This window comes from Rhinoderma darwinii, chromosome 5, assembly GCF_050947455.1.
Source record: "Rhinoderma darwinii isolate aRhiDar2 chromosome 5, aRhiDar2.hap1, whole genome shotgun sequence".
NCBI lineage: Eukaryota > Metazoa > Chordata > Amphibia > Anura > Rhinodermatidae > Rhinoderma > Rhinoderma darwinii.
Genome location: NC_134691.1, coordinates 260,880,772 through 260,895,832, shown reverse-complemented (window position 1 = coordinate 260,895,832; position 15,061 = coordinate 260,880,772). Strand labels below are relative to the sequence as shown.

At 41.1% G+C, this 15,061-nt stretch overlaps 1 protein-coding gene across 2 annotated transcripts in view; it reads left to right on the top strand.

Annotated features, from left to right (window-relative positions):
* LARS2 (leucyl-tRNA synthetase 2, mitochondrial) overlaps positions 1-15,061 on the top strand; it is a 243,775-nt gene that overhangs the window by 8,081 nt on the left and 220,633 nt on the right. For both annotated transcript variants that reach the window (XM_075828588.1, XM_075828589.1), the window contains exons 2-3: positions 7,720-7,966; positions 10,363-10,491. In XM_075828588.1, coding sequence (XP_075684703.1) covers positions 7,739-7,966; positions 10,363-10,491 — 357 coding nt within the window. In that variant the 5' untranslated portion in view covers positions 7,720-7,738. The remainder of the gene's footprint in view (positions 1-7,719; positions 7,967-10,362; positions 10,492-15,061) is intronic.

The window sequence follows — 15,061 nt, the reverse complement described above, 5'->3', positions numbered from 1 at the left end:
GATTACGGCGATACCACATATGTAGAGGTTTTTTGTGTTTTACGACTTTAGCACAATAAAAACACTTTTGAACTAAAATTATTTGTTTTTGCATCGTCGCTTTCCAAGAGCCGTAACTTTTTTATTTTTCCATCAATGTAGTGATTTTTTCTGCTTGTTTTCTGCGGGACGAGACGTAGTTTTGATTGGTACTGTTTTGGGGTGCATGGGATTTATTGATTCATTTTCATTATGACTTTTTTGGGGGGAGATGGAAAAAAATTACAATTTCGCCATTGTTTTTTTGCGTTTTTTTTTACGGTGTTCACCTTGCAGTTTAAATATTAACTTTATTAATTGAGTCATTACGGTCACGGCGATACCATGTATGTGTACTTTTATTTATTTTTTACACTTTTACTAAATAAAATCACTTTTTATGGAAAAAAATGGTTTTATTTATTTTTTTTACTGTAATTTTTATTATTAATCTTTATTTCACATTTATGACTTATTTTATTAGTCCCACTAGGGGAGTTTACTGTGCGATCTTCAGATCGCTGCTATAATGCTTTGGTATACTTCGTATACCAGAACATTATTGCCTGTCAGTGTAAATCTGACAGGCAATCTATTAGGACGTGCCTCCGGCGCGTGCTAATAGGCATATGTCCAGGGCAGACCTGGGGGCTTTTATCAAGCCCCCGGCTGCCATGACACCCCATCGGAGACCCGCGATTACATTTGCGGGCCGCCGATGGGTGACAGGGAGCTCACTCCCTCTGTAAACAAGTTAAATGCTGCGGTCGCTATTGACGGCGGCATTTAACAGGTTAAACGGCTGCAATCGAAGTAAACTTCGGGAAACCCGTGCAGGACTTAGACTAGGCTCACGTGAAAAGGCGTCAGCCTAGCCTAAGGCCCCTTAGTGACCAACGTGAAGAGGCGTATTGGTGGTCACTAAGGGGTTAATTAATAAATTATATGTTCCCCGAAACGGTGCTATTAAAAAATACAACTTGTCCCGCAAAAACAAGACAATATACAGCTATTTTGACGCAAAGTTATAGCTCTTTGAATAAGACGATGGAAAAACGTTAAAAATAGCTTGGTCATTAAGGCCTAAAATAGGCTGGTCACTAAGGGGTTAAAATGATACAATCAGCCGATGAACGACTGTTTGCTCATTCATCGGCTGATCGTTGCCCTGTTTACACAGGGCAATTATTGGGAACAAGCGTTCTGGGAACGCTCGTATGCCTGATAATTGGCCAGTGTAAAAGGGCCTTAACCCCTTACCGCACCAGGACACACCGGTACGTCCTGTATTGCAGTGCTTTAAAGAGGCTCTGTCACCAGATTTTGCAACCCCTATCTGCTATTGCAGCAGATAGGCGCTGCAATGTAGGTTACAGTAACGTTTTTATTTTTTAAAAAACGAGCATTTTTGGCCAAGTTATGACCATTTTTGTATTTATGTAAATGAGGCTTGCTAAAGTCCAACTGGGCGTGTATTATGTGCGTACATCGGGGCGTTTTTACTACTTTTACTAGCTGGGCGTTCTGACGATAAGTATCATCCACTTCTCTTCAGAACGCCCAGCTTCTGGCAGTGCAGACACAGAGCGTGTTCTCGAGAGATCACGCTGTGACGTCACTTCCCCAGGTCCTGCATCGTGTCGGACGAGCGAGGACACATCGGCACCAGAGGCTACAGTTGATTCTGCAGCAGCATCGGCGTTTGCAGATAAGTCGATGTAGCTACTTACCTGCAAACGCTGATGCTGCTGCAGAATCAACTGTAGCCTCTGGTGCCGATGTGGCCGACACGATACAGGACCTGGGGCAGGAAGTGAGTGACGTCACAGCGTGATCTCTCGAGAACACGCTGTGTGTCTGCACTGCCAGAAGCTGGGCGTTCTGAAGAGAAGTGGATGATACTTCTCGTCAGAACGCCCAGCTAGTAAATGTAGTAGAAACGCCCCGATGTACGCACATAATACACGCCCACTTGGACTTTTGCAAGCCTCATTTACATAAATACAAAAATGGTCATAACTTGGCCAAAAATGCTCGTTTTTTAAAAATAAAAACGTTACTGTAATCTACATTGCAGCGCCTATCTGCAGATAGGGGTTGCAAAATCTGGTGACAGAGCCTCTTTAAGGCACCGGGGCGTACCGGTGCATCCTGGCTAAAAACTATCACCCTGTCAAAGGACAAGGTGACAGAACTGTGCCGTCAACTGTTTATGACAGTTGAACAGCACAGTAAGACGGCAGGGGACCAATCACAGCGGTCTCCTGCCGTTGATCGCTGTGATTGGTCAGTCAAAGCAGGCTGAACAATCACAGCTCTATGACGTGGTGTATGTGATGGCGCTGGCTCAGAAGCTGAGCCAGCGCTTTCACCACCTGGTATCGGCTATCCGACACCCCTCTGCAACGGCCAGGACCGGAGCTAGGCTCCGATCCGGCCGATTAACTCCTTCGATGCATCGGTCAACGCGATCGATGCATCGAAGTGTCTTGTAGCCTGTCGGCAACCACGATGGTTGCCACGGGTGCGGGTGTCAGCTGTTTGTCACAGCTGACATCGTGCTCTAACGGCCAGGACCGGAGCTAGGCTCCGATCCGGCCGATTAACCCCCTTAGATCGCACCCTATGGTTGCTAATGACAACCATCGGCACCCGCGGGTGTTCCGATGGTTGCTATGGCAACTGTAGCCTAACAATCGCTTCCTAGTACGGAAGCCTATTCGTTCCCGCAGGGAGGCTCGGGTGGAGAAAAAATAAAGAAGTTCTGGCTTTTAGAATATGGCGATGCAAAATGTGCAGAGTGTCCAAAAGCGGATAAGATCTGGCACCATTTATCAGTGCGACACTTGCCACACATCTGTGGATAATTATTTATTTACCCAATTATTATACCTCTTATTATACCCTGATGTACTCCGCACAGCTTACATATTCCACCACATAATAAACTGAAATACCAGCAAAACGCCAAACAAAACTACCACTAAGCAAAATCTGCGCTCCAAAAGCCAAATGGCCCTCCCTCCCTTCTGAGCCCTGCAGCGTGCCCAAGCAGCAGTTTACGTCCACATATATGGCATCGCCATACCCGGGAGAACCCGCTTAACAGTTTGAGGTATTTGTCTTCAGTGGCACAAACTGGGTACAATATATTGTGCACTAAAATGGCACATACCTGTGGAAATTTGCAATTTTCACTTTGCACCATCCACTGAGCGTTCATTTCTAATAGAAAAAAAATCCCTGTGTGGTCAAAATGCTCACTACACCCCTTAATAAAATGCCTTCAGGGGTGCAGTTTCCAAAATGGGGGTCACTACTTGGGGGTTTGTTTTACTATTTGACCCCAGAGCCCTGCCATTGTGGGCTAATGCTGCGAAAATCACCAAAATAGGTCTCACATGCGCCTTTCACTCCTAAGCCCTGTCATATGTCCAGCAAATGATAAATGCCTTGAGGGGTGTAGTTTACAAAATGGGGTCACTTCTCATGGTTTTACACTCTACTCTGGTACCTAAGGGAGCTCTGCAAATGTGACATGGCGCCAATACACCAGTCCAGCAAAATCTGTGCTCTAAAAGCCACATGGCACTCCTTCCATTTTGAGCTCTGCCATGTGCCCAAACAGCAGTTTAGGGCCACACATGGGGTATTGTCGTACTCGGGAGAAATTTGGTAACAAATTATGTGTTGTTTTTTCTCCTATTACCCCTTGTGGAAAAAAAAATTGGGTGCAAAACTACATATTTTAGGGAAAAAAAATTATTTTTCATTTTCACTGCCTCATTCTAATACAATCTATGAAACACCTATGGGATCAAAATGCTCAGTACACCCCTAGATGATTACCCTGAGGGGTAAAGTTTCCAAAATGGAGTCACTTCTCAGGGGTTTCTACTGTACGGGTACCTCAGGGGCTCTGCAAATGCGACATGGCGCCCAAAAAACAATCAACCAAAATCTACATGCCAAGTAGCACTCCTGCCATTCTGAGCCCTGCGGTGTATCCAAGCAGCAGTTTATGACCACATATGGGGTATTGCCGTACTCAAGAGAAATTGCTTTACAATTGTTGGGGCGCTTTTTCTCCTTAATTCCTTGTGAAAATGAAAAAAAATTCAACATTTTAGTGGAAAGAATGTAGATTTTCATTTTCACTGCATAATCCCAATAATTCAGCAAAAAAACGGTGGGGTTAAAATGCTCACTATACCGCTAGATAAATTCCACGAGGGGTATAGTTTCCCAAATGGGGTCACTTTTGCCGGATTTGCACTATTTTGGCCCCTCAGTGGCTTTGCAAATGTGACATGGGGCCGCAAACCATTCCAGCAAAACTTGAGCTTCAAAAGTCAAATGACGCTTCGTCCTTTCTAACTTCCACCATGTGTCCAAACAGCAGTTTATTACCACATATGGGGTATTGCTGTGCTCAGAAGAGTTTGCTTTACAAATATTGGGGTGTTTTTTCTCCTTTATCTATTGTAAAAAAGAAAAAATCTGAGCTAAAACTACATTTTATTAGAAAAAATTTAGATTTTCAATTTCACGGCATAGTTCCCATAAATTCAGCAAAAACCGTGTAGTGTCAAAATGCTAACTATACCCCTAGAAAAATTCCTTGAGGGGTGTAGTTTCCAAAATGGGGTCACTTTTGGGGAGTTTCCACTGTTATGGTCCCTCCAGGGCTTTGCAAACACGACATGGCACCGAAAACCATTCCAGCAAAATCTGCGCTCCAAAATCCAAATGGCCCTCGTTCCCTTCTGAGCCCTGCCGTGGGTCCAAACAGCAGTTTATTACCACATATGGGGTATTTCCGTAATCGGGAGACATTGCTTTACAAATGTTAGGGTGCTTTTTCTCCTTTATTCCTTGTAAAAACTAAAACATTGTATGTTTTTTTCAGAAAAAAAGTAGATTTTCATTTTCACAGACCAGTTCCAATAAATTTAGCAAAAAACCTGTGGGCTAAAAATGCTAGCTATACCTCTTGAAAAATTCCTTTAGGGGTGTAGTTTCCAAAATGGGGTCACTTTTGGGGGGTTTCCACTGTTTTGGCACCACAAAACCTCTTCAAACCTGACATGGTGCCTAAAATATATTCGAATAAAATAGAGGCCCCAAAATCCACCAGGTGCACCTTTGATTCGGAGGCCTGTGCTTCAGTCCATTACCACACTAGGGCCACATGTGGGATATTTCTAAAAACTGCAGAATCTGGGCAATAAGTTTTGAGTTGCCTTTCTCTCGTAAAACATTCTGTGTTACAGAAAAAACTGTATTACAAATGAATTTCGTAAAAAAAAATTTAAATTAGTACATTTCACCTCTACATTGCTTTATTTCCTGTGAAATGCCTAAAGGGTTAAAATAATTTCTGAATGCTGTTTTGAATACTTTGAGGTGTGCAGGTTTTAAAATGGGGTGATTTATGGGGACTTTCTAATATATAAGGCCCTCAAAGCCACTTCAGAACTGAACTGGTCCCTGAAAAAATAGCCTTTTGAAATATTCTTGAAAATGCGAGAAATTGCTAAGTTCTAAGCCTTGTAACGTCCTAGAAAAATAAAAGAATGTTCAAAAAACGATGCAAACATAAAGTAGACATATGGGAAATGTAAACGAGTAAGTATTTTGTGTGGTATTACTATCTGTTTTACAAGCAGATACATTACAATTTAGAAAAATGCAGATTTTTGCAAATTTTCTCTAAATTTTGGTGTTTTTTTACAAATAAATATTGAATTTAACGACCAAATTTTTTCAGTATCATAAAGTACAACATGGCACGAGAAAACAATCTCAGAATCGCTTTGATAGGCAAAAGCATTCTGGAGTTATTACCACATAAAGTAACACGTCAGATTTGCAAAAATCGGCTGTGTCCACAAGGCCAAAACAGGCTTAGACACTAAGAGCAGGACTAGTCTTTGGTTTGTTATTTCTGAATGTAAACAACACAGTTCTTATTCACTGACACACACATCTTGAAACAATATACTGAGGCAGAACTTTTCATTACCCAGTGATTGAGCTTTCTTTGCATAAAACCTGACAAACCTCTTTTAGGCCGAGTATCCACGGGTCGGATACACTGGGTAAAAACTGCGCAGCGCATCCGACCTGGAACCCGCTGCACATTCCGTCCGAAAAACTGCACCACATCATGGTTCGGTTATTCGAACTGAATTTCCGCTGCGGAATGTAGCGCTGGGAGAAAAAAAACACTTTCAGACTTACCCTTCTCTGCGTGTTGTCCGGCCTCCTATGATAACGTTGCAGGCCATGTGATGCTGCAGCCTGTGATTGGCTGCAGCGGTCACATGGGATGAAACATCATCCCAGGAGGCCGGACTGCAGGAAGGAGGAGAGCGTTCTGCGTAAGTATGGTTTATTTTTTCCCAAAGTTGCGAACACTTGGTCGCAACACTTGGCTTTCTGTTGTGGCCGCTGCATTCCTATTGAATTCAATGGGGAGAACCCACAACAGAAAATCAACAAAAACGCAGCATAAATTGACATGCTGCGGATTTAAATTCCACACCGCAGGTCAATTTATTAAAGTTTACGGTGCGTTTTTTTTATCCGCAGCGTGGGCATGAGATTTTCTTAAAGAGGTTGTTCAATACCGGACAACTGATGACCTATCCTACTATCCTACCACACGGTAAACGGCGTATATTTAGGACGCAAAAAAGAGCGGCAAAATTTCAGGTTTTTTCTATCCCCCCCCCCCAAAAAAAAGTTAATAAATTCTATGTACCCCAAAAGGGTGCTATTAAAAAATACAACTTGTCCTGCAAAACACAAGACCTTATACAGCTATATCGACACAAAAATAAAAAAGTTATAGCTCTTGGAATGCGAAGATGGAAAAATGTAAAAAATTGCTTGATCATTATGGTTTAAAATAGGCTGGTCATTAAGGGGTTAATAAACCATGTGGAATAATACAGAAAAATTATTGGAAAATATGTTATAGCTTTTCATTATACAAAGCAATAAGGCCCACACACCGAGTTTTTTTACTTTGTTTTAGACACGGAAACCGTGTCATAATCAGCGCCAAATAAACAACCGAAACCGCCACCCATTGATTTCAATAGGAGGCAGAAGCGTTGTTTTTTCTGCAGTGAGTTTGAGAATGCCGCGTTTCTACCTCTGACCTCCGACTGAAATCAATAGTGGGCAGAGAAGATTTTCGTGTAATTTTTTGCACGCGGCATTCAAAGGGCAAAAAAGCCACGAAAAATTCCGCAAAAAACGCGGTAAGAAAGTGCAGCAGGTCAAGATCTTTTTGAGGCAGATTTTTCTGCCTGCAAAAAAACTCTGTGTGAACAGGGCCTAACATTAATGTGCTGAAACCAGACAACCACTGTAATGTAGAATTGTCCTATAAAATATAACTTCATGACTCTAGCTAAATAAGCTAATTTATTTCTAGGATATTCTTCTAAATGTATTTGGGAATGTTATTTTGATGACTCTATACTCCATATATCTATATATATGGGGGACTGTGGATTTCTATATAAATGTATGTTTTTGTGTAACCAGTGTTATTACCATATGTTCTAGTAAATTATTATTTGTGCTTAACAAAAAAAAGTTGTACAGCAAAAATCTTCAATTCGCCTCACACTGTTGGTGTCTAATATTTTGAAGTAATATTACAGGTGTTATTTAACATTTGTATAGGGGCATCTCCATATGAAGAATGGGTCCTGCAGTGGTTGGACTTGGATTTTGTAGTAGTTGTCTGAAAGGAAGGCTGAATGGACTGTCTAAGAATTGGCATCGCGTTTTAAGTCATGGTGTTACAAGGACCATTTACAGTGAGACGGGACAGTGGGAAAAATTATATCGATTGGAAACTAGAAGAAAGGTGGAAAAACATTGGCATCACAAAGTAAAGGACAATTTCACCACAATTAATCAATTAGACGTGAGTATATGTAAATAAACCATTTTAATCCTACCTGTCTCTCTTTTTTATGTTTCTCCTTATTTAATATGTAATTTACCCATTCGGGTAGTTTCATTAAGCTTGAGTAGACAGTCAAACGTGTCTACTCTCTGCAGCATGAAGTGACTGCCTGCCGGAGAGTGAGCAATATTATACTTGAGACAAATTGCTTTCTTCCAAGAAAACAGGACTTCTTACCAAATAATACAAGGTAAAGGGCCTGGTGAGGTAAAGGGCCTGGTGACGCTTTAAGGTGATTGTTCTTTAGGCCACGTTTAGAATCCAGTGAAATTTACAGGACAATATGTGGATGGGGTTTTTAAAACCTCATCGACACATAAATCCCCTGCATGCTCATTTTGCATAAGTGCAGTGGATTTTCACTGCAGATTTCACCCTTTGCAATGCATACAGAGAAATATACAGCAAATGCGGGGCAAAAGCCGCTAGTAACACATCTAGATTTTCCGTAGACTTACAGTGGAAGTTCGCTATGCGCTTACATATCAACCCCTTTCTGTTTGATATGTTCACTGATGATGAGCTGAACACGGGACGACCTGTAATCAGCTGTTATCGCTAGGAAAATCGTCCACTCTGATTATATGTGAATCCGAAGAGTCCTCCAGAGGGAGAGGCCCCACTTTGTGTGAGAATCTTAACTTTATTAGCTATCTAACCCCTAATACGGTATATTAAAACTGGGTTTATAAAGGGCAACCCCTTTAGGGTAAGTTTACATGTAAGTTTTTGTCAGTTTTTTTGCCTTTTGGTCTTTTTTTTTTTTTGTAAATATATCCAATGCAAAAATTATGGCAAAAAAAAACTCTTAAAGAGTGGTGCTTTTTTTTTTCTGTATCCTATTGACTTGAATGGAGGTTCAGAGGAGGATACTGCTTCAAGAAAGGGCATTCCGCTTTTTTTAACCATGAGCAGTCAAAAGCCACACTGGGGGAAGATTTGTGGCATTTTTGGTGCGGATTCCGACACCGTTTTCACGTCAAGATCCGTGCCAAAAACGAATAGTAACTGGGTCCTAAAGGGGATGTTCCAGTATTAAAAGCGATCTCCTAACCACAGGATAGGTGATAACATGCGGATTAGTGGGGGTCCAACCGCTGGGACCCCCACGATCACAAGAACGGGGGTCCCATTCCTCCAAATGAATGGAGCGGCAGCTCGCGCTTGCACCCTGCTGCTCCATTCATTCTTTATGGTACTGCCGGAGATAGCCGAGTGCTGTACTTGGCTATCTCCGGCAGTCCCATAGACAGTGAATGGAGCAGCAGTGCGCATGCGAGAGGTGCTGCTCAGTTAATTCGGAGGAATGGCACTCACATTCTCGTGATCGATGGGGGCCCGAGCGGTCGGACCCCCACCGATCAGCAAGTTATCACCTATCCTGTGGTTAGGAGATCATGTGGCCGTCGGCGACCGATGATTACAGTGATTACGGGCACGGCCGTGTGCATGAGCCCTTACATATTATTGTGGTTCTTTCTATGTCTATGTCACCTTCAATATTTTTTTAAATTTGCATATGATCCTTTTGGTTTTCAGTAATTGCATCATAAGAAATATCTAGATGTTTGTTGCAATACCCCTCTGAAAGTATAATTCTTACCCCTTCTGAAAATATAATTTGTTTTTGGATTATTATTTTTTTGTTTGTAGCTGGGTGTTTCCTAAATTATCATAAGAGTTGTTCTAAAATCCGATGAGTAAAATTCTCTTGATGCTGGTCTTGCTAAATTTTCGAGCAATTAAATTTTATTGTTCAATATTTTTTATAAAATTCTATCTCTATGCTTACATAATGATCAGCATAAAATAAAATGATGAAGTGCATTTGCAATCCCAGGGATAAAAACAATGCAGCCATGTTCATAATTAATGTCTTTTGTTGAAATACAATATTTCCTCTCCTTGCTTTAATGCAAATAGCAATGATAATACAGGGTGGGCCATTTATATGGATACACCTAAATAAAATAGGAATGGTTGGTGATATTAACTTCCTGTTTGTGGCACATTAGTATATGGGTGTTGACCATTGCGGCCATTTTGAAGTCGGCCATTTTGTATCCAACTTTAGTTTTTTCAATGGGAAGAGGGTCATGTGAGCTTGTACCAGGTCAACACCCAGCTTGAAAAGTTTCCCCCCTCCCATATACTAATGTGCCACAAACAGGAAGTTAATATCACCAACCATTCCCATTTTATTTAGGTGTATCCATATAAATGGCCCACCCTGTAGAATAAAACATATTTATGCACATAAATGATTAGCAATGATTCCTATGGTTTATAATGGTGGGCTGTAATATGCCAGGTATGTGTTTTGCACTAAAGAGATTTTTTCATATTATTTACAGAATACAAAACCAAAGTATTATGTCTTATCGATGTTTCCATATCCATCTGGAAAATTGCACATGGGCCACGTGCGGGTTTACACACTGAGCGACACAGTAGCCCGCTTTCAGAAGATGCGAGGAATGCAGGTAACTTAGGGTAGCTAGTAAATAACAGATGTTCTGCATATGAAATTATAAATTTTTTCTTTCTGTAATAGCTACGCAATTTTTTTTTCTTTTCAACATTGTGATTATGAAACCTGACAATTATGATAATTTAAAGTGCGTATTTAACTCCTTTACCTGTTAACATATTTGGACTTATCTGTACGTCCAAGTGCTGAGCAGATTTATGCGTTTGGACATAAAGGTATGTCCTACAGGCTCCAGGAAGAGAGACAAAGTTATGCACCTATAAGGAAAAGCTCCATTTGGTCCCTCTATTTCTGTCATAGCATCATAATCTTCAGCACTGATTTAACACCCTGAGGCTTTACAAGGGCCCCAAGCACTAGCTCAGTGGTGTCAAATCTGTGGCCCTCCAGCTGTTGCAAAACTACAACTCCCAAGCATTCCCTGGTTGCTGCATGCATTTAAGGCATACTGGGAGTTGTAGTTTTGCAACAGCTGGAGGGCCACAGGTTTGACAAGTGTGGGTCACTAGCTTGTGAAAATGCTTTTATGTACGTACCTGTGTATGTCCAAACAGTTGCCTGTCAGTTATGCACAGGCAATAATGCTTTGGAATACATGCATTTTCTTTGTATAAAGTATTACTCCACTAGTGTAAAAATGAACATTTGATTGAGGTTAACGAGTAAACTTAAGTAGTACATGTTTTTAAGTTAAAGGAATATTTTAAATCTTCTTATATGGCATATCGCTAGGATATGTCATAACGTTTTGATCGATGGGACTCTGAACTCTGGCACCCCTTCTGAACACAGGAACAAGAATGAAGCGACTGAGGTCACCTTGGCTAATTATTTGTACTGCAATGTTCCTGTCCACCTTCTGTGCAGGGAACTGCAACACAACTATATTCAAGTAAATGGGGGCTGTGCTTCAGTTTCCTGCATACCTGGCGGCTGGGAGCGTCGCTGTTCAAGGAAAAACTGCATGCCCAACGATTCTGAGAATTAAGAGGCCACAGCGCTGGTTTAGCGTTGCAAAGACTCCACAGTTTTTCCCCTGGTACAAGCTCACAAGGCCCAGCCACCAGCTGTGTAGGGAACTGCAGCACTGCCCCACAAGATGAAGCTGTGTTCCACAGCCATGTTCACCTGGGGGAAGTGCCTGAGCCATGTCTGTATCAACTGCATGTCCTAATGGGTGGGCCTGAGTGGGGGACTCTGTCCATTACATCCATATTACCTATTAGAACTGACAAACCTTTTATTATACAACAAGACAGGGTTAAAATTAAATCCCTTTTTTTTTAAAAGTTATTGCCAGAAAGTACGTTCTGAACTTGACTACTAGTAAAAATATAGAACCACAGGGTTGTCATTACTTATCATATTTGCCCTGGAAATAAACTCACTTTCCAGTGTTACAATTTCATACCATTACTATATTTCCTACACATTTATTTAGCTGCTTCTATGAAAACCAGTGGGGTTTAGATATAAAAAGAAAGTGACTGTTCTTGCTGAATGTTTCTACTGAATACAAATATGCAAATAATAAGTGTGTGGGTGTAAAATATATATATTTTTTTTGTAGAATTGAAAGGGGTTAACCAAAGGCGTTTTACCACAGCTTAATGAATGCTAAATTTTCACATTTAGAGACGGTGGCAAAAAATCTATTATCCCAAAAACGTCTTGTTTCAATTAACCTGAGCCTTTGAAGCAGATAAATGCTTTGATTTCTTAAAACTAATTTAGCAAGGAACTAAGGCAAATGTCTTAATGTGAATTGAAGAATAGCTTATAGAGAAAGTTATATTATTAATAGTATCTATATATTTATTTTTTAACCAAGTGGACAATTTATTAAAGCGTGTGCAAACAGTCACTGCATTTAAAGAGAACCTTTCACCTCCCGATACATGTGCAGCTGAGTGCAGCATGTAATGGGCAGGGCTGCACAAACCCTGGGGCACTTTAAAAAAACATTCTACCTCCCACCGTTATTTAGATATTGATGCCGTTATATTTGGCGCCCGATATTTAAATAACCCCCTGAACAGTCAACGCGGCATGTACTGGTAAGGGGGCGTGTTACTATGGCTGTGACACTGTCCAATCAGATATGGACAGTGCCATAGCATGTATGTACTTCTTCGAATCCACATGTACAAAATTAGATCTCCAGCGTGACATAAATGCATTTTGCATGGGCATCAGGTGCTCAGGCATTCAAAAGTGACGTTGCTGTCATGCAGAATGTACGTTAAGACAAATATATAATAATTATACCAAGCCTATTCCATCTAAGGAATTTAGGGAAAAAATAATTTTTTGCCCTTTTCTGACCATTGTTCCCTAAATAAGACCTACAAAATTAAATTGTGTCCCGCAAAAAAAGAAAAAACAAATTGGGGGATATACTCAAAAATAAAAGACAAAAAATCACCTTTAGAATACAATATACCACAAGGTAAAATTTTGCACTTGACATCCAAGCCCAAAACATCTCCGGTACTGAAAGGGTTATAAAGTGTAATCTCTGCAGACATATTACGGAATTGGATGCACAGCAATTTTCGAATATTTGTCCATTACTGGAATTGCAACCCTACAGCCGGTCCACAGACATCTGTCCTTGAAAGAATCTCACTTGGTATAAATTTTGACAAGCTCTAATTATTCTTCTTATGTTAGAGGAGATTATAGCATTGGGAGCTGCTTTGTTTATTGCAAACTCTGACACCTTCTTTCTTCTTCTAACAGAGTTTTCTGGTAACTGTACTGTGTCAGAAGACAAATAATGTAAACTCGCAGGTTAGCTAGATAAATAGCTCAGTTTTGTATGATATCATCCCTTCCCTTTCTCCCATCCCTTGGTTGAACTTGATGGACATATGTCTTTTTTCGACCGTACTATGTAACTGTGTAGATGTTCAATTAGCACTAGCTCACGGTTGTGCACGAATCCTATTCTGAATTAGTATTTGGCACACAGATTGTAGTTTACATTTTTTTCTCCAATCTGTGTGCCGAATACTTACTGTCACGTTGGGTTCGTGGACCCACTGGGCCGTACCGCCTTGGCTGTATGGCAGCTGGCCAACAGGGCGCAGGAAACCGTCTATAGTTCGTATTGGGTACCTGTGGCAGCTCGGACAGTAGCAAGGCAGGCTCAGCTGGGACTAGGCAGCAGGCAGACGTCAGGCGTGGTTTAGCAGGACAGGCGTGGTATGCAGCACAGCACGACTAAAGCTCAGCACAGCACTTGACCAGGATAGCACGTGATTCAGGATACACTGGGAACTGGAAGACACTAGGAGACCATTTGCATAGACAAACTTAGGGTACGACAACAACAACGTTTAGGCATGGGAGGAAGGGGCTGGGCCCTTGTTATAGTTCACGGTGCGCATGGGCTAATTAAACATAAAAGTCCGCGCGACCCGGCCGAGGTGAGCGGAAGTGAGCGCTGGTGTCTACTGAGGAGGAGACTGGGGCCAGCGCTCGCAGAACCATGGCTGCGGCCATCACTAGGTGAATGAGCCTGACTGTCCGCGGCCATGGACATGACACTTCTTTACTGACTATGTAACTATGTATAAACCCATGCAATTAAATAAATATAAATAATGTGAAAAAATATTTATTTTATTGTCCAAGGAAACTACAACAGAAAGGCCAAAATAACAATAGAAAATAACCTTTTAATAGAATGAAAGCTAGTACAAGATTTTTTTATATTTTTTTTTAAAGTTCTGTGTGAGGACTTGTTTTGATATTTTTTCCACTAATTTTTGTGGATGTGATATCATCATTGATATTCCAAGTTTTAGTAATAAAAAACTCTTGTTTTTTACAGAGTATTCAGGTGATTTTGAACATCATGGGAAATCTGTTTTATTGGAGTAATTTCAATCATTTATCATGCTGCAGTAGATGCGATTGCTTTTGATGTAGATTGCGGGCTGCCGAAGGGTGGCAGAGGGAGCCTCCTCCCTCTTAAACAACTTAGATGCCGCGGTCGCTGTTGACCGTGGCATCTTAGGGGTTTTAAAAGCCGCAATTGGAGGAAACTCCAATTACGATGGTTAGAGCAGGAGCCCGGCTGTCATAAGAAAGCCAAGCACCCACTCCAGCACGCTCGGGACACCCATGCAAGTCTTAGACTAGGCCACCATGAAAAAACGTCCGCCTAGCCTAAGGCTCGTTAGTGACTACTGTGAAAAAGGTGCATTGGTGGTCACTAACGGGTTGATTAGTAGCCTATGCTTTAAGCACTGTCAAAAAGCATAGTCTACATTGGCATAGGCTACATCGAATATGTATGTATAAGCTGTATATGCCTGGCATGTGAGAAAACATGAACCTATCCGGTCTCTGATTTATCCTTCTCTTTTAAGTTTCATTAGTTCTATTTATACCCTTCTTATTTTGTATACATAAGAAGGACATGGAGTCATGCACTATTCTGTACAAATACAAAAATATTTAATCTTTTATTATTAAACAAAACATGAGGGATAAAATCACATTGCGGATCCCATACTGTAGAGCTATACACGGGCTACACCTAAATCAGGATT